This window comes from Periplaneta americana, chromosome 4, assembly GCF_040183065.1.
Source record: "Periplaneta americana isolate PAMFEO1 chromosome 4, P.americana_PAMFEO1_priV1, whole genome shotgun sequence".
NCBI classification, from domain to species: domain Eukaryota; kingdom Metazoa; phylum Arthropoda; class Insecta; order Blattodea; family Blattidae; genus Periplaneta; species Periplaneta americana.
The window spans coordinates 44,863,587-44,888,391 of NC_091120.1; the positions used below are offsets into that span (position 1 = coordinate 44,863,587).

General features: G+C 34.8%; 1 protein-coding gene across 1 annotated transcript in view; it reads right to left on the reverse strand.

Annotated features, from left to right (window-relative positions):
* Positions 1-24,357, reverse strand: part of GlyT (Glycine transporter) — a 333,350-nt gene extending 308,993 nt beyond the window's left edge. Inside the window, exons 1-2 of the mRNA XM_069825108.1 lie at positions 24,346-24,357; positions 23,631-23,838 (exon numbers count right to left, since the gene is read on the reverse strand). Of these exons, the coding sequence (XP_069681209.1) occupies positions 23,631-23,838; positions 24,346-24,357 (220 nt within the window). The remainder of the gene's footprint in view (positions 1-23,630; positions 23,839-24,345) is intronic.
* Between the last annotated feature and the right edge of the window lie 448 nt (positions 24,358-24,805).

A 24,805-nucleotide genomic window follows, 5' to 3' on the forward strand; every position in this document is an offset into this window, starting at 1 on the left:
GTAAGTAAGTAAGTAAGTAGTAGTAGTAAGTGATGGTAGTAGTAAGTAAGTGGTAGTAGTAAGTAAGTAGTAGTAAGTAAGTAAGTAGTAGTAAGTAAGTAAGTAGTAGTAAGTAAGTAGTAGTAAGTAAGTAAGTAGTAGTAAGTAAGTAAGTAGTAGTAAGTAAGTAAGTAAGTAAGTAAGTGGTAGTAGTAGTAGTAGTAGTAAGTAAGTGGTAGTACTAAGTGGTAGTAGTAAGTAAGTAAGTGGTAGTAATAAGTAGTAATAGTAAGTAAGTAAGAAGTAGTAGTAAGTGGTGGTAGTAGTAGTAGTAGTAGTAGTAGTAGTAGTAGTAGTAGTAGTAGTAGTAGTATGGTGTTAGTTGTAGTAGTAAGTAAGTAGTAGTAAGTAGCAGCAGTATGCTCTCATTCTTATATAACAGTATTCAATCAAATAATTACAGTATTACAGACTTACAGTTGATAAAGATACATGGTGTTCATTGCGCACCAGATTCTTACATAAATTTTATTTTGTACAGCAGTGGCAAATTAATCGGACCCTTGTAGCTGATTTCAGAGCCTTGTTCACTCCAGAGTACGATAGACTGGTAACTAAGACTTTCGTGGTTCGAATCCTGCCTGGGAAGGAGACTTTTTTTTTTTTTGTTCCTTATTCAAATTTATTCTCAATATTTTTCGATTGCAGCGATATTTTACTACTTAATTAACTTATTATTCCCAGAACATGAATTTTACCAGCAATCGAAAAGTATTGGGAATAAATTTGAATAAGGAACAAAAAAAAGTTTCCTTCCCAGGCAGGATTCGAACCACAAAAGTTTTAGTTACCAGTCTATCGTGCTCTGGAGTGAACAAGGCTCTGAAATCAGCTACAGGTTTTTTTTTGCCACTGCTGTACATACATTGGCGCCGCTGAAGTAGAGCAAAAGTGTACACTGCTCTGTCGATATAGGAGAAAGCCAATTTTTACCTACTTAGACATAACACGCGGTGAAAGTCCCCTGCAATCGGCTAGCATCATGTTTAGGTAGAACATGAAAGTCAAGGAATATTATGGACAGTAAGAAATCCATCAAACGGGAATGGGTATTCAAAAGTTGTTAATTCTTTTTAAAAAGTGAATCTGATACAACGTTAATACAAATTAATTTTATTTCTTAGAATATATTTACCTATTGAATTAATGAATGAATAAACAAATAATTACATAATTAATAAATAGGTAAATGATAAATATCTAAATAAATACATATATATATATATTTATATATGTATGTTACTTATAGCTGTCTTCAAATTTCTTCATTTCGCTCTCTATGTTCTTTTATACCATATCACGGATCTTAAAAATCTCGTTTCTGCAGCTTCGATTCTATTTTGTCGAGTCAGATCCTTCAATAATGAATAGATGAGTCAATGAACCACATACATATAGGCTAATTAATATTAAAACGTAATAATCGGGAAGTCGGTACGTAACGTGTAATGGCGAGAGGAATTCCTGGCAGTGGACCGAAACTTCCTCCTCATTGATATTCATCCAGTTTGAGTATTGCAATTGGCTCCCCTACTTGGCCTAGTTGATCTTTATCAGTTAGGACTGAAATACAAAACGCCTGTTCGTTGATTACATATTGTTGCTAGGTAATAGAGCAAATTGAGAGTTATTTAACACACACAGGAAACATGCTATAATGTTTGCTCATTCAATCTTTTGTGACAAGTGTTTCTGCTACGTTTATACCGAATGGAAGGGCAGCTATTGTTGCATTCGACATTAATTATAATTCACAAGGGTCAGGCGTGCTGCTTTTATTACTGTAGATGTGATGAAAGATAAAAGCTTAGGTAACAATGTTGGAGCACGCTACTCCTGGTGATTTATTACCAGTGCTGCAAATGTTTGTATTTGCAACGTGTAAACTACAGACTAAAAACAAACACTCTTATTTACATATAGCGCTATTAAATGAACTGTTTGTTTTGAAGTTTTTGTGTATTGATGTTTTATTTATGGTCAATTGATCGTTCATTAACTCATACAGTATTTGTTCTTACGAGGTTTTTCCATCTTGATCCTACTCTTGCTTGTTGGGTACATGGTTTGAAAATTGATTGACGATATTTTGATTTTGTGCAGCTTAGAGACCCTTATGTTATTAACAGATTACTACAAAGCGTTTGACAAATTGATGGGTACAATAATATGAAAAATGTAGAGTACATTGTGACAAGTAGTATATTATACACTTAAAGGGTGTAATTCATGTTTTGTTATTTGATGTGTTGTATCAGTGAAGTGTGAAGTGTGTTGTGTAAGTGAAGTGTGTTTGTGTCAGTGAAGTTTTATAGTTTATAGTGATAGTGCAAAGTATTTGAACAGTGAAATGTTTTTGAAGTGTTAGTGAAATCAGGATAGTATCAGTGAAATGTGTCGTAGTTCCAGTGCAGTGAGTGAGATGTCAGCGAAATGAGTGTAGTGCTGAAAGGTACTTGTGCATGTATGAATTTATAATACTCGTGGGTTTTAGTCGAAGGGTTAGGATACAAATTAGATTTACTTTAAATGTTATTTTAAGTGATCGTGCTTCATTTCATTTGGGATGCGCATTATAATTATTATTATTATTATTATTATTATTATTATTATTATTATTATTATTATTATTATTAATTGCAATTTTTTATCAATTGTGTTTATTATTAATTAATTTTTTTTCTTCTGTAAACTGCCATTGTTTGTTTGTGTATTTGTTTGCCTTTTTTCTTACTCTTTTAGCTCTCATCATCTATTTGTTCTTGTATTGTTTTGTATGCTTTGTCTAATGGCAACATCTAATTTGAGGAAGCTCTGATAAATAAAAAAATTGAGTGTAATTAGTTACCACTGCCACCGGGTATTTACTCATTTGCAGTGTGAATAAATACGTGCATACATACATACATACATGCATACATACAAACATACAAATAAAGTGTCCACAACTGTGGAGTAACGGCTAGCGCGTTTGGCCGCGAAACCAGGTGGCCCGGGTTCGATTCCCGGTCGGGGCAAGTTACCTGGTTGAGGTTTTTTCCGGGGTTTTCCCTCAACCCAATATGAGCAAATGCTGGGTAACTTTCGGTGCTGGACCCCGGGCTCATTTCACCGGCATTATCACTTTCATCTCATTCAGACGCTAAATAACCTGAGATGTTGATAAAGCGTCGTAAAATAACCTACTAAAATAAAATAAATACAATAAAGTAAAGTAAAAATTAAACAACTACTACTTTACAACCACAGGACATATACTATTTACTTTATCGTGTTCACAAAAGATAGTGAACATTGACGATGGGTATTATTGTTGGACCCCAGTTAATGTTACTTACTAAATTGCGGATTTTAGCATATTTACATATTTATTCCTTAATTTAATTGTAAATAACATGCTACCAATATAGAGATACATTTCAAGTTATTTGCAACTAAAAGTAAACATTTTGTACTGCATTATGCATATTTCAGGTTTCAGCGTATATGAAAATATTTTTGTTATGTTCTAGCGTGCTGGTGTTTAAACCAAGATTAAGAATACGGTTGTAATTATTACGAAATCTTGGGATGGTTGACAATGCAGTATAAATAATTCAAGAAACTCCTCTTAATATTTAGTTTAGAAAGGGCGCAGTTCACAAATTGAGTGCGACTGGAGATCTCCACAGTTATTAAGGGGTTTTTAAGAGTCTGCTCCATTAAAAGTGAAGACTACAACGCTTTAGGCCCGGGTTTATTACCATAACAACACATCCTGTCTGTAATTGAGTGCAGTTTTCTTTCATTATATTGTGTTCTGCCATCCATTCCGTACTTCCATCTCCTCACTACAATGGACCACCGTACAAGATTATGCACATTAAATTTTATTGTTGTCGTCTTATTGCTATCGACGTTTTATACTTCAGCTCTCCCTAATTGCATCTAGTTTATTACTGGTACGTGTTAAAATACTCGTACTTAACTTTGTAATGTTAATAACTGAATAATACGCACTAATAAAATATGCAATTTAGTGAAACCATGTCGTCATGCAGGATATAAATAACTCCCATACAGAGAAGGGTTATGGGCTTATGCAATCTAGTATATACAGTCACGAAGCTTGAGTTGATGAGATTGCTAGGAACAATAGACTGCGCAGGTACTGTTTTGCATTGTCTGTAAATGAGGCGATAGTAGTGATCCTAGTGGTTAGCAACTATCTATGGATGCATATTTATTACATATTGAGCTTCGTATATACTAGACTGTGATAATAACTTGTTACACTTTCTCAGATCGCAAGAGAAATTAAGAGATTCTGGTATAAACTAAAAATACATGTCCTCCACAAAATTAATAAATGATTGGTGTTGCCAGCGAATAGGAATTATAAAGAATGGATTCTGAAGGAATTTCTCTAATCTGTTTTTCTGAGCGCATGTGCTCCGTTAGAATATAATTCCACTTTCAAACACTAGAAGTCAGTGTAATCGAGCACCCGCGAACGGTGGAACAGCAATCCTGATTCGCTGACAAGTCTGCTGAAAAGTACGAGTATTTCTGCTGTCGACTACTGGTGCGATATCAGCGCCAACTTTAGGGAAAAAGTCAGAACCTCCAGCTGATGCAGATAGAGCTGATTTGAAGGTCACTGAAATAAGTCACTGCTACATCAAAGGTACCGACGCGCAGTTTCCATACTTATCATTCTTTATACACTGGTGTTACCGTTGACAACTGACCGCGGGTTACTTTCCTTTTTTTTGGCAATGTTGTCTGTCACATCTGGGTTAGAAGTGGGTGAGACAGTCTTCATGTCAGGCTTAATATTCTCAACAGAAGTTAGTTAGTTTCGTATTATTAGCAACGTCTACATTTGTCCTTGCAATTAAAATTTCATAATATTCTCCCGCTTAGAGGGATCGAGAAATAAGTGTTAGCCTAATGTCAAGTGTAAATAATGGTTTATTAACATACATTTTTACATAACTTGATGTAAAAACTCTCAGAGTTTCCGAGAATGCTCAATTCAATTAGATGTATGCGACTTGAGTTGCTCTGCAGGGTATTCAACCTCCCGCCAAGTATTCTGTAGAATTTGTGAGTCACTAGCGCAGCTGTATTTGTGATGCGTTGCCTCAGTTCCTCCAAAGTCTGTCTCTTTGATACACAGCATCCTTCACAAAGCCCCAGAAAAAGAAGTCCAAGGAATCAGATCGGGTGACCTGGGTGATCAGGCAAGGCGTCTTCGACTTCCTATCCACCTATCAGGGAATTTTTTTTATCCAAGAACTCACACAACTGTTGACGATTATGAGATGGGGCCCCATTCTGCAGAAAAAACCGATTCTGGGGGAAGTTGGTCAAAAAAAAGTTCCGCAACATGTTCAGATACACATTTTCTGTGACTGTAGCCTCTACGAAGAAGAATGGTCCAATGACTAGCGTAACAGCTTTTTCTTCTGCAAGACATAGCACACACTGAACTGTCTGTTGTGGTGTCCACACAGTGTTTATCATAGAGTGTTCTCCTACAAAATGGCGCTAGGCTTGTTTTAGTGCCCTAGCAACAAACAAACGAAAGTTACGCATAAACAAAGGAAAGTTACGCATGCAGCTGTTTTCAAATTTTGTTGCATAAACGTGGACAATTTCTCTATCTTGTTAGATGTAAATCACAACGATATCTTTATCTGATTTTAAGTGGTGAACATTTATTGCTCGATCCCTCTGAGCGGGACACGGTGTAGGGTAAAGTTGCCTAATGCTGTGATAATCATAATTCCGTGATACGTTTTTTTCACAGACTACCATGGATTTGGTATCTTGCTTCGAAGTTCACCGATGTCTCAAAAGTAGCTGAAAGATGCACTCTTTCGAGAAATATATCTGGCGCTATGATCGAACGACAAAGCTTTGATTGACATTCAGTTTAAAAAAAAAGTATCACGGGATTAGGGGTATTACGGCATTAGGCAACTTTACCCTACATATCAGTGTGTTTTCTGCTATGGTTAAACAATTTAATAGGCCTATATTAAATCCTATTTATATATACAGAGAGGCACCGAAGTCTCCAAGAACCTCACTAAAGCATATATGTATCTATGAGGAACTGCAGGTCATCGCCAGATGTAGGGGAGAGTTGAGTAGTATTGGACATCGGGTAATATCGGACAGTGCGTTTCTTTCATCTACCACCAGATAGTAGTACCTGAATGGCATGGTTACGTTTCAGTATGCGACATCACAGAAACGAAACCATGCCATTCAGGTACTATCATCCGGTGGTAGATGAAAGAAACTCACTGTCCGATATTACCCGATGTCCGATACTACCCAACTCTCCCCTATAGTATACTATGGAATAGGATGAAAAAGAATGCGTAGTGTGGCAGAAATTGGGGCAGGCATTGAATTGAATTGAATTTAAAACGGGGAGAACTATAACAGCCCTAGCACTGCGACCTAAAAGATCTATTACGCATCCCCGTCATGATATCCCACCAGTCCAATAGTTTGATGTTCTTAATAAACTGAACCAAACTATGGACTTGGACGGTTGATAGCTCATCGAGCTTTGGAAAATGTTTCCCAAAGATGAGAGCAGCTCTTTAATGAGCGAGTGCATTGCATTCGCACAGTAGATGAGTTACAGACTCATCTGCTTGTCAACAACGAGTGCAGGTTGGGTTGACGTTGTGTTCCATCCTGTAAAAGTTCTTCTTGAAGGCACAGTGTTCTGTAAGGAATCCAACTCCCCAGCGGAGCTGTTTCCTGCTCAATTTTAACAGGTCACTTGACCTGTTTTTATTAAGATCTCTTATGAGGGTCTTTGAGTGTTTACAGCCCTCACTTGAGTTCCAGTAGTTTTTGTGTTTCTTGAGAGCCCAGTCCCTGATAACCTGCTTTACTGGTCTTAAAGATAGTCCCAGCACAGATTCAGGTCCTAGAAATGGGATCTCAGTTCCCTTTTTAGCAGCCTCATCTACTCTTTTATTATCGCGAATCCTAGCACCCATTTGTGTTATGTTCAGCCAGTATCATAAGGGACTCGCAGCACTCCAAGACCAGTTTTGATTTAATCAAGGGGGCCTCAAGTACCTTAAGTGCCGCTTGGCTATCTGAAAGTATAAAGTATAAGTATGTGTATGATCGTAGTCTTTTCTAATACTTTCCCTGACTGGGGCGGGCATAGACGGCACGCAACTCATTCCATCACGGTTGCACGAAAAGCTTCTTTAGACTGCAGTGCATAGGAATTGTCCATGTCCCATGCCTCTTCTGATAAGCACATAATCCTAGATTAAATGACTGTTCTAATGAATGAATTGGAGACGTAATAACGAACGAATAATTAATTAAGGGGACACTCAACTTAAAAATTGGAGAAAAAAGTGTCATAGAAATGAAAAATTAAATTTCTACACTAATTTACGTGACAGAATCAATACGCAGAATTCTTCCCCTATTCATTGAGAAGCCACAGTCAAATGCACAAAGCCAAAAAATAAAAAATGATAATTAAAAGTGATATTTCAATTAATGATTGATTAAAAATTGAAATATTTTTTTTTTATTTTGAAAAGCATTGGATCTAATGAGCTGAGATTTTGCATGTTACTTTCCATGTGCATATTAAACTTTTTCTCCAAATTTGAAAAAGATTGGTCAAATAGGAAAAAAGTTCCAAAATATAGTTGAGTGTCCCCTTAATAAGATAATGAAATAACAAATTATATGTAAAAAATATATAGGACTATGTATATGTGTGAGTGACCAAGGCGTAGATGGGAGTACAATATTGAAATAGATTTGAGGGAGGTGGGATATGCTGGTAGGGACTTGATTAATTTTGCTGAGGATAGGGACCGATGGTGGGCCTATGTCAGGGCGTCAGTGAACCATCCGGATTCCTTAAGTCAGTGTGAGTGTGTGTGAGTGAATGAGTGAGTGAGTTAATACTGAATTTAATACCGTAATGAAATAACAAATGATTACGTGAGTGAGTGAGTGAGTGAGTGAGTGAGTGAGTGAGTGAGTGAGTGAGTGAGTGAGTGAGTGAGTGAGTGAGTGAGTGAGTGAGTGAGTGAGTGAGTGAATAGTCTCAATAATTAAATAATTCCAAGGATCTATATTTTGTGTATAAGAATGATTGAATAAATGGATGTCCGAGTTAATTATATAGGGATTGAAATTGTAAATGAATTGAATGAAATATATTACAGACTAGTGATTAAAGAATTAATTGAAATGAGGATTGATGTATGAGAGAAATAATAAAAGAAGTCATTATCAGATGTGCATGGCTCTTTGTCTTTTCACAACGCACAATATCCTCAATGCAGTGGGAATTTTCTAAGTTCCGATTTTCTAGTTCTCAATTTTACATTCCCGTATAATGTAGTTAATAATTGAGTTACTTGTCTTAACAAAAAATTCTCAGTAGTTACTACCAACACATTTTCAGTATTACACGGTCACCAAACGTAATTTAACATCAGTATTCCTTTATGATTCGATGGAATTCCGTCCATTTAATATCCTACATATTGATTTCCATATTACTCACCTAATATCACATACCTATTTGATAATAACCGTGCATTATAGAATTCTTAGCCGTGTGTGACTGAAGGATATCCCCGTAGAGGTAGTTACATTCCAAGTGCAGGGAATGTTCCCTTCGTTAGTGCTTAATTAACTTTTGTGTGTCTCTTCTTATACACAGAGTTTTTTTAAGTGAATAAAATTTCACTATACCGCAGCAACAATATTTTTTATAGGTAGGCCCACCAAAACAGGAAATGTACAACCATACATGTTCATTATTCCCTCTTCCCGTTATTTACGTGCGAAGGCAGAAAATAGGAAAGATTGGAGAATGCTGGGTTTGCAATGAAAGACCTTCCCATGGGAAGAACACTTATTTATGTATGTACGTATATATGTATTACTCTTTATTATTATTATTATTATTATTATTATTATTATTATTAGTATTAGTATTATTATTGGTATTAGTATTATTATTAGTGTTAGTATTAGTATTATTATTGGTATTATTATTATTATTAGTATTATTATTATTATTATTATTATCTAGTTCGATTAATTAAAATGTGTCTCAGTGAAGCTTATAGCAGAGTCCATACAGGCCAGATTCTATCTGATGCTTTTCCAATTCACTGCGGGCTAAAGCAAGGAGATGCAATATCACCTTTGCTTTTTAACTTCGCTCTGGAATATGCCATTAGGAAAGTTCAGGATAACAGACAGGGTTTGGAATTGAACGGATTACATCAGCTTCTTGTCTAAGCGGATGACATGAATATCTTAGGAGAAAATTCACAAACGATTAGGGAAAACACAGAAATTTTACTTGAAGCAAATAAAGCGATAGGTTTGGAAGTAAATCCCGAAAAGACAAAGTATATGATTATGTCTCGTGACCAGAAAATTGTACGAAATGGAAACATAAAAATTGGAGATTTATCCTTCGAAGAGGTGGAAAAATTCAAATACCTTGGAGCAATATTAACAAATGTAAATGATATTCGGGAGGAAATTAAACGCAGAATAAATATGGGAAATGCCTGTTATTATTCGGTTGAGAAGCTTTTGCCATCTAGTCTGCTGTCAAAAAATCTGAATATTAGAATTTATAAAACAGTTATATTACCGGTTGTTCTTTATGGTTGTGAGACTTGATACTCTCACTTTGAGAGAGGAAGAGAGATTAAGGGTGTTTGAGAATAAGGTTCTTAGGAAATATTTGGGGCTAAGAGGGATGAAGTTACAGGAGAATGGAGAAAGTTACACAACGCAGGACTGCACGCATTGCATTTTTCACCTGACATAATTAGAAACATTAAATCAAGTTGTTTGAGATGAGCAGGGCATGCAGCACGTATGGGCGAATCCAGAAATGCATATAGAGTGTTAGTTGGGAGACCGAAGGGGAAAAGATCTTTGGGGAGGCAGAGACGCAGGTGGGAGGATAATATTAAAATGGATTTGAGGGAGGTGGGATATGATGATGGAGACTGGATTGATCTTGCACAGGGTAGGGGCCGATGGCGAGCTTATGTGAGGGCGGCAATGAATCTGCGGGTTCCTTAAAAGACATTTGTAAGTATTATTATTATTATTATTATTATTATTATTATTATTATTATTATTATTAATTATAAATGTCGATCACACATAAAAATGCATTCAACGTTTGTGAGCTACATACCCCTCCGTCAGGGAAGGTTTGATGTTGGAGTTGCTGTAGCTCCGAAACTTTGGATATCACTGCATCTATGATATTTAATATTACTTATTTATTCTGGCGAAGTTAAAACCATCAGGTTCCAGTGGAGTAGTATGAAATTTTGAGCAGGGGAAGCTAACTCAAGTTGTCTTTCATGCAATATGAGAAAACGTATTACAAAAATACAGTCTTAAAATAAATAGTAGTCAATGCCAAGTCAGCAGTCGAAGATTGGTTGGAACCTCGTAAGTAACGCCAATAAGGCATGACCTCAAATGGTACGTACTAAAATATGATTTCACGGTTTACACATATCTCTTAACAAATAGACACGTATACGTATAACATTAGCTCACTCCCTGTCATACTTAGCGAAATCACAATATTAGTGTCATTACGTAAGTATGCGTCTGTCTTTTGGTTGTGTCCTTCATTGACAGCAAGGGAGTCGGTCATTTGTTTTTTAAATCACACTTTTGTTCGTAAGTCAGTCTTGATAATACAATTGTCCTAAAAAAAGTTCAAGTGAATTAGTGTCAGAAACTGTTATTTCGCTCATTATTTATTACAGTATATCAGCCACAATGCACACTAACACTTCAACTGAACACAACTGACGAAAAGGGATACTCGGAAACTATTTATTTTAAATGTTAAAAATAGCTTCTTGCGAGCCTTGCGACTAGAGTAGTTTAGTTAGAAAGGGATAGAAAATCTGCGGGGTGGATTACACAGAAGAAACCAGTCTGCTTGGAAGCTGGTGTGTGAAGGCTTCTTGTTTACTGGTGCATCATAAATCATCCTGAGCTGCCGCATCACAATATTTAACGCGTAAATATAAATTCTATTAAAATGAATAAATAATTTTCTCCATAAACTGCAGGTTTATTATAAAATTATTATTAACTGGGGAAGCTAAGCTTTTTACCTTACATTGACGCTACGCCACTATCAGGTCCTCTCATTCACTCAGCCAGAAACAAGAGTAGATGATACAATTTGCAATGATACAATGTGGTACATACATCCAGAAATATCATACCACCTTGAATACTATGACAGTCTCAAATCGTACTTAAGCATCTCAGCCGTTGTAAATTAGTAAATTTAAGAGAAATCAATTAATAGCCTACATCAGACCCTAAAGACACTCTTTGTCTTTACTCTTTCGAATTCTGCACACTTCAACGCCAAATTACCTTTCGTCTCATTTCTCTTATCTATACTCTAACCACGACGTAAATACCAGATCACTTATCTGTGGCACGTTAAGTATACCTCTTCATAGAACATCTCGTTATTCATCATCTTTTACAGTATTCACCTCGCGACAATGGAATTCCTTGTCACAAAGTATTAGGGGCTGCAAGACAATAAAACTTAAAAAAACAGCTTAAAAGATAACCTTCTTAGCATTTCACTTCAATCATACTGACTTAAACTATCACTGTCTACATTGTTACTCCTTCCTTTAGACATGCATCCTGATAGTGCTGTTTTTTTTCAAAATTGTCTCATAATAATCTCTTTCTATTATCTAACATTATTTTAAATATATTAACATTCTATGTATTTTAGCTTAATTCTGCTACATAGTTTGTATTTCAGTGTTTAATTAATAGTTCATAGTATTTTGTTGTTTAATTCGTAAATAACTCTTGTATACATGTAACTCTTATCTAAATCAAATTGTTGAATTCTTTGTAAGTTTCATACATATGTATGTATACTTTTTGCTGGTTGAGTGGAAGAGAAGGCCTTGCGGCCTTAACTCTGCCAGCTAAAATAAATTATTATTATTATTATTATTCTTATTATTATTATTATTATTATTATTAATAGGAGTAAGACGTATGAATATAAGGAGAAGAAAATTGAAGAATTAAATAGGAGGAAAACTGGAAAAAGAAAAAAACAGAATATAATGACGAGGAAAATAATGCAAAGCATAGGAAGCAGATTGGGACGCGGAAGTAGAACAATAGAAGGGGAATTGCTTTTTCTGTTTCTCGGAGCAATTAAGCAAAATTGCCTGCATTTGAAGTCGTGATGTGTGCGGACTATACAGCTATTCACGGAAGAGAGTCTGGCTGCCACTGCTTATTGATTTTCGATGACCAGTTTGCACAGCATGTCGCGTAATTACATGTAAGGTACGCTTGTCGCCTGATATGTCGTTGTCTGTGTTTTGTCTGCGCGCATTACGCACCTGGTTACACTGTCCGCCGTCCGAAAAACTGCGACAGCTAGTAATGGCTTCAAAACACGGGTATCGTTGTGATTAACACCCCTAGTTCTGTGCTGTCGGCGCGAACATCGGCTTATGCCTTCCCCGCCATCGAACACAATTCATCATAGTTGTGCAGAACGCTTAACCCTTTCTTACCTATAGATTCCATATGGCAATAATTAACTTTATGGCATTTATATACTTGTGTGTTACATATGAAGGTAAATTTTGCTGGATAACTTCTATTTCAATACATTTCCATCAATATAGTTTGTTTCAAATGTTGCCACTCCCGTAACTTGGTCCTAATACAGCTATTTGTTTCAACATGGATTGCTTGTAAATTTAATTTGGGTTAGAAAGGGTTAACAAGCTTGCTTCAAGGCGAAATTTATTGCAAAACACGCTGAAATAACGATTGTTACAGAACTAATATAGTATGCGGTCCTCTGGAGAAAGAACTAAGGAAGAAACTATTGAAGTGCTTTGTGTGGAGTGTGGCATTGTATGGGGGCAGAAACATGGACGTTACTACGAAGTGAAGAGAAGCGACTAGAAGCATTTTGAAATTGGATATGTATGTATGTATGTAGAATGTTGTGTTTTATTTAACGACGCTCGCAACTGCAGAGGTTATATCAACGTCGCCGTATGTGCCGGAATTTTGTCCCGCAGGAGTTCTTTTACATGCCAGCAAATCTACTGACATGAGCCTGTCGCATTTAAGCACACTTAAATGCCATCGACCTGGCCGGGATTGAACCCGCAACCTTGGGCATAGAAGGCCAGCGCTATACCAACTCGCCAACCAGGTCGACTGTATGTATGTATGTATTTATTCACACTGCAAATGGGTATATACCCGGTGGCAGTGGTAACTAATTACACTCAATAATGACAATTAATAATAAACACAACTAATAAAAACAATAATAACTATTAATAATAATAATAGTAATAATAATAATAATAATAATAATAATAGTAATAATAACAATAATAATAATAAAATAATAATAATAATAACAAGGAGCATCCTAAATTAAATGAAGCATGGTCACTTAAAATAACATTTAAAGTAAATCTAATTTGTATCTTAACCCTAAGTTCAAACTAAGACCCACGAGTGTGACAGGTTCATACCTGCACGAGTACCTTTCGGCACTACACTTATTTCGCTGTCAACTCACTCACTGCACTGATTCTACCTGATTTCACTAACACTTCTAACCATTTCACTGTTCAAATACTTTGCACAGCCACTTCACTGACACCAACACACTTCACTTACACAACAGACTTCACTGACACTACACACTTCACTGACACAACACACTTCCTCACTGATAGAACACTTCAAATAACAAGATATCAATTACACCCTTTAAGTAGTGCGTATAATATACTACCGTCTATTAGTAAAGTCCTTAAGCCTATTTTTAAATACATTTTTGGTTATTAGTAAAGCCTTTAGTAAGTCTGCAGGTAAAGCATTCCAGTCCCTGATAGTACGATTGAGAAAAGAAAACTTTCCAGTGTCCGTCCTCTGTCTTCTTTCCCTCAATTTATATGATATGGAGAAGGATGCAGCATGTGAGGGTCTAACTGGCCGAGGGGGAGGGGGCCGAAGAAATAAGGGGATGTGTTATTTATTAGTGTTATAATGAGTAGTATTAACACAGAGCGAGTGAGTTAATTAGGGGATAATGTTCTTTTGTATTTATTGTGGTTTTTTCTATTTGTTTGTTTCTTTTATTACGTGTGTATATACTTTTTTATGTATTATCTTCATATTTATTAGCCTACTTTGATTATTTATTGCAGTTTCAATAAGGAATTAAATTGTTTATATATATATATATATATATATATATATATATATATATATATATGTTTCACTGTGTTTTTTTCTTTCATATCTTACATTTATTTTATTTTTATTATTTTTGTGAAATTTGGTATGAAGTTAGATTAGTTGTAATATTGTGATAATTAATGATAACGGTAGTAATAATAATAACTGTTGTTTTAATATTTATTATTAGTAGTATTATTTTTGTTTTCTTTGAAGATTCTAACTGTGCACAATTATAGCACAAATGGCCGTACGGGCTCGTGCGAAGGATCTTGTGTACATGAGTTTGTATAATTGTGTATGAAGTGGACAGACAGAATAAGAAACGTAGCTGTGTTGGAAAGAGTGGATGAAGAAAGAATGATGCTGAAACTGATCATAAAAAGGAAAAGGAATTGGCTGGTTTACTGGTTGAGAGGAAACTGCCTTCTGAAGGATGCATTGGAAGGAATGGTGAACGGGAAAAGATTTCGGGGCAGAAGAAGATATCAGATGATAGACGACATTAAGATAAATGAATCATATGAGGAGACGAAGTGGAAGGCAGAAAATAGAAACACTGGAGAATGCTCAGTTTGCAGTGAAATACCTGCCCTTGGGCAGAACACTATGAATCAATGAATGCTACAGGGTGTCCATAAGTCTGGAATCATAGGCCAAATCTCTGAAATACTGTTTCTTCTTCTTCTTCTTCTTCTTTACAGGTACTTCTGAAGCCAGAGTGATATTGTTAAATAAAAAGGAATGATATGAAGGGTTCAGAGCCATAGTGGGCCAAGCGCCATTTATTAAAAACGGAGAAAGCAAAGTTTAAAGTTAAGTGAATACCATAGTTTAATGAAGATTGATATGTCACATAGTTTTAATATGCATACTTTATATTACTTGCTATATATTTCATTAAATTATAATAATAACTTAATTTTAACACTTCTTTTCTTCACTTTTTATTTATAATAATAATAATGATAATAATAATAATAATAATAATAATAATAATAATAATAATAATAATAATGATTTATTTTAGCTGGCAGAGTTAAGGCCGTAAGGCCTTCTCTTCCACACAACCAGCAAAAAGTGTATATACATATGCATGAACTTACAAAGAATTCAACAATTTGATTTAGATGTGAGTTACATGTATACAAGAGTTATTTACGAATTAAACAACAAAATACTATGAACTATTAATTAAACACTGAAATAAACTGTGTAGCAGAATTAAACTAAAATACATAGAATGTTAATATATTTCAAATTATATTAGATAATAGAAAGAGATTATTATGAGACAATTTTGAAAATGCAGCACAATCAGGATGATGTCTAAAGAAAAAAAGCAACAGTGTAGTCTGTAATATTTTAAATCAGTATGATTGGAGTGAAATGCTAATAAGGTTATCTTTTAAGCTGTTCTTAAAGGTGTTTGTTGTCTTGCAGCCCCTAATACTTTGTGACAAGGAATTCCATTGACGCGAGGTGGATATTGTAAAAGATGAGGAATAACAAGATGTTCTATGAAGAGGTATATTTAGCGTGCCACAGATAAGTGATCTGGTATTTACGTCGTGGTTAGAGTATAGATAAGAGAAACGAGACGAAAGGTAATTTGGTGTTGAGGTGTGCAGAATTCGAAAGAGTAAAGACAAAGAGTGTAAAGTTCTGCGTTCTTTAAGTCGGAGCCACGAGAGACTTGCGAAGGACGGTGATATGTGATCATATCGTCGGATGTTGCACACGTATCTGATGCACATATTCTGAGCTCGCTGTAACTTGACTTATGGCGCTTGGCCCACTATGGCTCTGAACCCTTAATATTCAAGTAATCCTGTTTGTTGTCAGCCGCAATCACAAGGAATTTGCCCTGAAATTAAATCTGTTGTACCCTGAAAAAGTGGCTATTACACAAAGCTGGGTGGGAAATCTCATTAAAAAATTCTGAGAGACGTGGTAGGCAAACTGCTCGGTGGATCACGAGAACGTCAACAGACGAGTAGACAATAAGTTTTCTCACGCAAAAGTTTCACGTGCAAGTCCATTTAAAGGTTATAGGATATTTAATAAGGACACTATCACAGCATTTGCCTTGAGATATTGTGTCCTTTTCCCAGTATCCCCTTCCGGATATCCGAATGAGGAGATTGTAAATTATATCACTCCATCACAATTAAAATCGCCTAACATTTCGTTATCCTCTTACTGTAGTACGTTGGCATATGTAATCATAGTGTACCATTTGGTTCCATTCTAAGTATTTGAACACATCGTATATATATATATATATATATATATATATATATATATATATATATGTACTCTTTGTAGCCTCTTGTAGCATTCGACTGTATTGATCATAATTTAATTTTATCAAAATTATAATTTTATGGTATTCGAGGGAACACACTAAATATTTTTAGAACCTATCTTCATGGCAGAAGTCAATTAGTTGCTATAGGTGAAAATTGGTCAAGTCTCACCACTACACATTATGGGGTTCCTCAAGGCTCAATAATTGATCCTCTATTATTTTTAATAGCAGTAAATGACCTACCAGAATTCGTTTAATCAATGACAATTATGTACGCAGATGACACTACTTTCCTATGTTCTTCCTCTGCTCTAAATCAATTACATGCTCTCAACAACGACACTCTATCATAGATGGCTTTATGGTTTGAATCTAATGGTTTCTTGCTTAATCAAGAAAAAACTATCAACTTAACTTTCAGCCTAAACTATCTAATAAATAAGGACAACAAGTACACAAAATTTCTAGGATTTTTTATAGACTCCAGTTTAACATGGGATAAGCAAATCGAGTACATATGCACAAAGCTATCAAGAGTTTTATATTTGCTAAAGAAATTAACTACTTGCATTTCTCAAAATTATTTCAGATGTGCCTACTTTTCTTTCTTTCAGTCGATAATTCGATATGCCCTAATTTTCTGAGGAAATGGAACCAAAATTGGAAGCGTCTTGATTTTACAAAAGAAAGGCATTAGAATTTTATGTAAATCAAATTATCTGGAACATTGTCGGTTACTTTTCAGACAATTACGGATTTTAACAATCATAAATTTGTATATATATATATATATATATATATATATATATATATATATATATATGATCTGGTACTTTACACTCGACAAAATATCGACAATTACTCATTAGTGGCCAATATACATGATCATGAAATTAGAAATAGTGAACAAATTGATATTCCATATTGTAGATTGCACAAGAGCAACACAAACTTTTTAATTATAGGGATGAAATTATATAATAACCTCCCAAGTCAATATCATAAATTACCAATCAATAGCTTCAAAACTAGATTTTACAATTGATTATTAAATAATCCTTTTTATTCTGTTGCTGAGTTTTTCAACACAAATTTATATGAAATTGTATTTTAATAAATAAGTTTAATTGCAATTTAGTTAGTTTTCTTCAATTTAATAGTTTCAAATTATTTCATGTTTACATAGGGTTCGATCCCAAGTGGTGACAGGATTTTTTCTCGTTGCCAAACTTTCAGAACGGCCCCGAGGTTCACTCAGCCTCGTATAAAATTGAGTATCGGGTCTTTCCCGGGGGTAAAAGGCGGTCAGAGCGTGGTGCCGACCACACCACCTCATTCTAGTGCCGAGGTCATGGAAAACATGGGGCTCTACCCCCATGCCCCCCCAAGTGCCTTCATGGCATGTTACAGGGATACCTTTACCTTTTTTTTTACATAGTATTACTTAAATTTTACTGTTTCTGTTATTAGTTTTTTTTAATGCATTTATATGTTTTTTCAATGCATTCTGACGAAGCATAAAACTGTATGTCTAATGGCCAAATAAATTGAATTGAATTGAATTATGTATTTAATTGATATGTTCGTTTCATTTAACTCTTGTCTGATGTCTGAATTATGTTTATAAGCAAAGTGATTGTGGCTCGACCCAATTCTCGGGAGTTTATTTATGTCAGTTTGTACACAGTTCTAGGAACTGCAATGATTTCTAGAAAACTCTTGCTCACTAACATATGAATAATCCAGTGCCTTGTTACGTAAAAGAAAATCATGATTTTTACAGAAGCCATATCAGCAGAAAGCAAATCTCCTTTATCTTGTGTCAAAGGACAACAGGCGTTTTCTTTATTTTTACTAAACCAATAACCGTGTCGTAAGATTTACATCGATCATAACTCATATCTGAACTTCATTCGAGTTTACAAAGACAATGCATACTGAGACTCCGAGGACGTGAGATAGGTATTATGCTGGACATCCACGAAAAATAACAGACGAACGTCTATACCAGTGATGTCAAAGCAAGCGCATTTTTCTGACCCTGACGTCGTGCGCGGGCATCAAGCGCTAGGTATGCTAGGAGGAATAAGCAGCCTGTTGGATTAAGAAAACAGTGGTGCACAATCTTCAAACCGAACGTGAAATTTTATGTCGTTATTTGTATATGGCTTCTTTCTGTTTGTTATTTTCTATATTGTCTGTAAAACAAAAGTACTAACATCTATTTCTTAGCCTAATATTGCAGTTGCGTTTTAAACGTTAATAACATAATAAAGAGTAAAGAAGGAATATTCACAAAAATTCCATAATAACTACAACTATACTGTACTAAGTGAATTAAACACATCATTCATAAAGAAAGTATTATCCCAAAGAAAGACACTGAACATGACATGATAAGTTAAAATTGATATTGATGGTATCTTTAGCCTTATAAAAGTAATCAAAACAATATTATAGTACAAAGCAAAGGTGTCTAGGTATATGTTTTAACTGTAACTAATATTACATAATAAAACTCTTATAGCATTATGCTTTTATGTGATATTGGTGCTCAACTTTCTGTTATCAGAATATTAAATTATCTCGAAATCTGCTGAAGCTAGAGAGCTGACGTTTTACCAACACATAGGCACATATCTTTTGTTTGTGATGTAACAGTATTTGCTTTGTTAATTCATTTCCTTACAAACATGTTCCATGCGAATATTTTCAAAAATTTTAATCCACTATCTTCAGTAATACGTATTTATGATATATTAGATTTACGAAAACATTGTTTTAGTACCTGTAAAGCTACTAAACAAAGATATCTGAAAATTTCACTTTTCTGTAAAAAAGTTGAGAAAATATTCCTTTTGAATTAAAAAGTAAACTTGTGAAAAATGAACATTAAAATTAAAAACTTACATTCTTATAATGCATTTATACTTCTCAGACAAATCTAAAAATTAATATGGATGCAGTTTTAATAAGTTCTCTTCCCTTTATCCATTGAATCAGTGCTGGCCATCCCTGTATATAGCTCGACCAAGCGGCATATACTACCTCTTTCGTCTGTCTCTTTCCTTTCCGCTGTAAAGTGCTCAGGCTCTCCTGGGCTCTAAAGAGCGCGCTTGCTCCTATGGGGATCATTTGACATCACTGATCTATACCAAGCCTGGGGATTTATGCGTTAGCTTGAGCGATCTTCAGACAGCGGTTCCTTCTACTCCCGCAATTATTTTTGTGCGAGATCGTGCGTATTTGCTTGTTTTCCGCACAGAACCAATACGCGGTAAGTGTGAAATACCACATTCAGTATTCCCAACGTAACACACACAACAATTTCCCTCTTCTTACCGCTTGAGCGCGACATTCATTTTACTGCCTTAGGCTTTTAACATATTATTTTTAGAGACGTTTAACATAGTAATAATTATAAATTGGAAACTTACCACTGCAATTTCACCTAAAAAGCAATGTTAATTATTGTTTTTAAATATTTGCAAAAGTTAAGTAAAGTCTACTACTCCACTAAACTTATTGCATTCCTGATACAAGTAACATTAAGGAAGCCGTGAAAAAATCAACAGGATTCCAGATGCCGATGTTATTACTGCAATATGTTATATAAATAATATTGTTAAAATATTAAAATGAAAAATAAATCATTACATAACCTTACAGTTTGTTTTAAGTTCGCATTTATAGACTGGGGGGAAAAAAAGACAGACGTATATCACGGCCTGCTGGAGTATAGTAAACACAGAAAATATTTTATAGCAACAATGTTCAAGAAATATATTAAGTTTTCCGAAGCTGCCGTCATTAAACAGAAACCGACATGGAGATTTCATTGCAACTAATTAGAAATTCGTCTTTCAGGTATGTAATAAACGATCTTCGCACAAAATAATGTACGATATACGAGCGGCATGTTTGTTTTCATGTTCTCGGAAATTAAAAAAGCTCAACTACGTTTCGCTTTTTCAATCGTTTCCTCGACAATGAAAACGTCAACATACCGCTCTTGTAACGTATATTACTATTATCGTAGATATAAGAATCGATCAGTGACGTGCAATGTATAAGCTACATTTACATTTGTTGTAAACAGAAAATTAAATGTAGTATTTATGTACATATGTAGACGAAGCACATCATTGTGAATGGCACATCACTGAACCTCTGCGTTGTTTATCGTTGCTATCCACCTATCCGCAGCTGGTTTCTCTGTAAGCGCGAGCGCGCTCAGAGGTTTACCCCCCAGCCCCGATCTATACCAACCGGGATTCGAACCATGGCTTTCATGTTAGATTGAATTTTGAACTGAAATGTTATTGAATTCACTGATTCTCTGTATAAACGTTTTGTTTGGAATTATAACTTCTGATAGTTAAGATCACTGGATAGTTAGAGGCTGCTTCGAACGCTTGTAAATTAGAATTGCATTTTAATATTAATAAACCTAACTAGATTAAACTTTACAAAAAATTAAGCAAATTAAGAATGGTTTAATTCATATGGTAAGCAGCAATTTTATCACAGTTTTATTTTAAATAAAAATATTTTCTTCAGTAGCATAATTCTGATTTTTTTATTTTTTACAATTTAGATCCACTTTTCTCAGAAATTATTTGACACACATTAATTAAACTTTAATTGTATATTTCAAAAGACAAATCCTACAATTTGTAGCAAAAATTGTAAATCACTGAGATTCAGTTTTTATTTTAAATTATTATTTGTGCTACAAAAAGTTTACGATTTGAGGATAAGATATAATCACTTTTTCCTTCAACTATTATGTGTCTGTTTGTTCAAATTTTAGATTTAAGGGGTTAGGTACAGCTTACAGCAGTAAAAGTTTTGGAAATATTCAACATTTTTTCCTCCATTACTATATCTTGTACAATAATGAAAATTGGTAAGTGTAAAACGGATTATATTTCTGATTGTTTCAATATATACTATAAATGGTATTAAGATTGGAGGAGTTCCTTGTGGGACAAGGTGTGCAAATATATGTTGGGTATTATTAATTCAACCAAATATTATAAAACTAACTCAAAGTGGTAATGCTAAGGATAATGTTAATACTATATGGCTTGTTCACTGTCCTTCTGCTATCTGAAAAAAAAAATATTTTTATGATTAAAAAAATTACTTAGGCCTATATATTTACTGTGCAGTGATGAAGCGTTTCCCTCATAACTCATACACTTGTTAACTTTTTCACATTCTCTCTCTCTTTTATTTTATTCCTGAAACTCATATTTATAATATCATGCTCTTTCAACTACATTCCTTAATAAATAATATTTTTTTTTATTTTGTGTTAGAAGAAAATACTGATATTTGACCATTTTTAAACAATTTTTTTTATCAGACAATCCATCAAAGGTAGAGGAGTGATCTTGCATCATATTGTTGATATGACATGCATAAATACACACAAAGTTTCATCACAGAATGTTTTTTTTTAATCGTAAAAATATTTTTATGCTGGACCATGCCCAAATGTAGTAATTATACACCTGGTAGTAGCCCTTTAATGCACCTCATTAAAGTACACCTATTCATTATACTTCAGTTGTTCAGCCAATGAGAAATCACCATTGTACCATTATAAAAGCGCGAGTATCGATTATTCTCGGATATGCAATCGAAAGACAACTAGCTAAAAGTCACGGAGGCTGGAAATCCAATACTGTCGCAGAAGGTTATGTTCTGTTACTATAATAATTAGCGTTAATTGTAAATAATATTCAAGTAAATTCAATTTGTGATCTCTTTTTCAATTCTAAATCAATTTCCAGGTTATATCAAGACTAATATTCATGTTATTCTCTAGATTATATCAAGGTCAATGACATTCGTTCCTCGGAAAAAAATCAATATTTTCGCGTCTGCGCACATCTCACAATTAAGAAGGTCAGTTCCCCTCCTCAATTACATAACCATAACATGAATACTTATGAATAATTTCAAGTTAGAAATATGGTCGAGCATAAAAAATCGTATGAAACTTGCCTATAATGGTAATTAAGACGCTCGTATGAAAATTATGAAACTCACTTGCGCTCGTTTCATAAACAAACATACTCGCATACAGACGTGGACAAATTATTAGACTAAAACGTTTTCTTGGAAACGTAATATAATTCGTCATATCAACTATCAGTATAATTCACAGAGTCTCTATTGTTGTAAATATGATCGTTTACATCTTCTGGTATATTTTTCCAATGGTTAAGTATATTTTTTCTGACTATGTTGGTACTACTGGTGCTTTAATTATATACTGTAGAAGATATTCTCCCATGGCCGGCAAGAAGACCGGACATGAACGAAATTGAAAATCTGTGATCTATACTGAAGAAGAAAGTGAACAAAAAGAAGCTTACAGCAAAAACATGGGCTCATTTAAGCACTGTCTGGTATCTGTCTAAATGATGCTGATATTCAAAGAAAGTGTCAAACTTTGGTTTCCAGCATCCCTGACAAAATCAACGTGTTAATAACGAATAAGAGAATGTTCACAAATTATTAGTAACTTCAAGACTCAATTTTCTGTTCATTATATCTGTGCAAAATACATTTTTATTTATTATTTCTATCGATAAATACAGCTTCGTTGCACATATAATTAATTTAGTCTAATAATTTGTCCAAGTTGTATAGGCTCGTTGCATAATGTAATATTTTCATATAGCAGAAGGACAGTGTTTTAAACATAGCCTACCAATTTTCATTATTGTACAAGATACAGTAATGGAGAAGAAAATCTTGAATATTTCCAAAATTTTACTGCTGTAAGCTGTACCTAACCCCTTCAATTATCAGAAATGTTTTTGTCATAAAATATAAACAGAAAATCTGAGAAAAGTGCACTAAATGTGTGCAAATTGTAGACAAACTAAAAAGAGTGTCATGTGGGTCATGAAGCACGTGGCGAGACACTCACCTCCGCCATTGTTGTAGCAGAGGTAGGGAAACCTCCAGACATTGCCCAGACCAACGCTGTATCCTAGAAGTGAGAGCAGGAAGTCGAACCTCCCCGTCCAGTTGCCTCTTTCTGGTTCCTGCTCTGTGAGGCCGGAACCGTGCGACGTTGCGTCGTCTGCCGGATTGAGCGGTACTTGAGAATTCGCCACTGAACACTTGTCGTCGTTCTGAAAAATCAGTTACACCAAAAATAATTACTTACACTTAATAGTAGAGCTGTCGATCTACTTAAAATTTTGATCTGTTAATCTGATGCCAAGAAATGTAAGGAGTTCAGGACTATCAGCCTGATATCCCACTCAACAAAGATTCTCCTACGAATACTGAATCGACGTTTATATTCTAACATAGAAATATAGTTGGAAGAAGAGCAGTTTGTCTTCAGAAAGGGAAAAATTACGAGGGCTGCAATTGGACTACTACGAACAATCGGCGAAAGATACCTGGAAAAGAATAAAGAAATGTATGTATATGTGGACCTAGAAAAGACGTTTGACAGAGTGGGTTGGAATAAACTGATGAGAATCTTGAAGAAAATAGGTGTGGATTGGAAAGAGAGAAGACTGTTCAGAAATCTAAATGAAACAGCGAGTCAAAGTCAGGATAGGAGAACAAATGTCTGAAGGAAGTGGAATAGGGAGATGAGTAAAACAAGGATGTCCTTTGTCACCAACCCTGTTCAACATTACTTGGAGTATATATTATTTTAATGTACCGAAGTACATATGATATTTCCATGCATATATTCTGCGTCATCATACGATGAAAGAGTAATGGAACGGAGAAAAATTCCGGTGTGGCTTAGTGGATAAAACATCAGCACGTAGAGCTGAAAACCCGGGTTCAAATCTCGGCGCCGGAGAGAACTTTTCTCCGTTCCATTACTCTTTCATCGTATGATGACGCAGAATATCTGCATGGAAATATCATATGTACTTCGGTACATTAAAATAATATATATGATATGCGTAAATCACTTCGTGATTTAAGACGGCGCTTATTCCGTCGGATTCCGGCCAACTAGTCACTCATAACGAGTGCACCTCAGCACATGTGTGGACTTCAGTCCTACGTTCATAGGCATCCATGACGTAGTGCAGAGGGCGGCCACTAGAGGGAACCCAAGACTTGGAA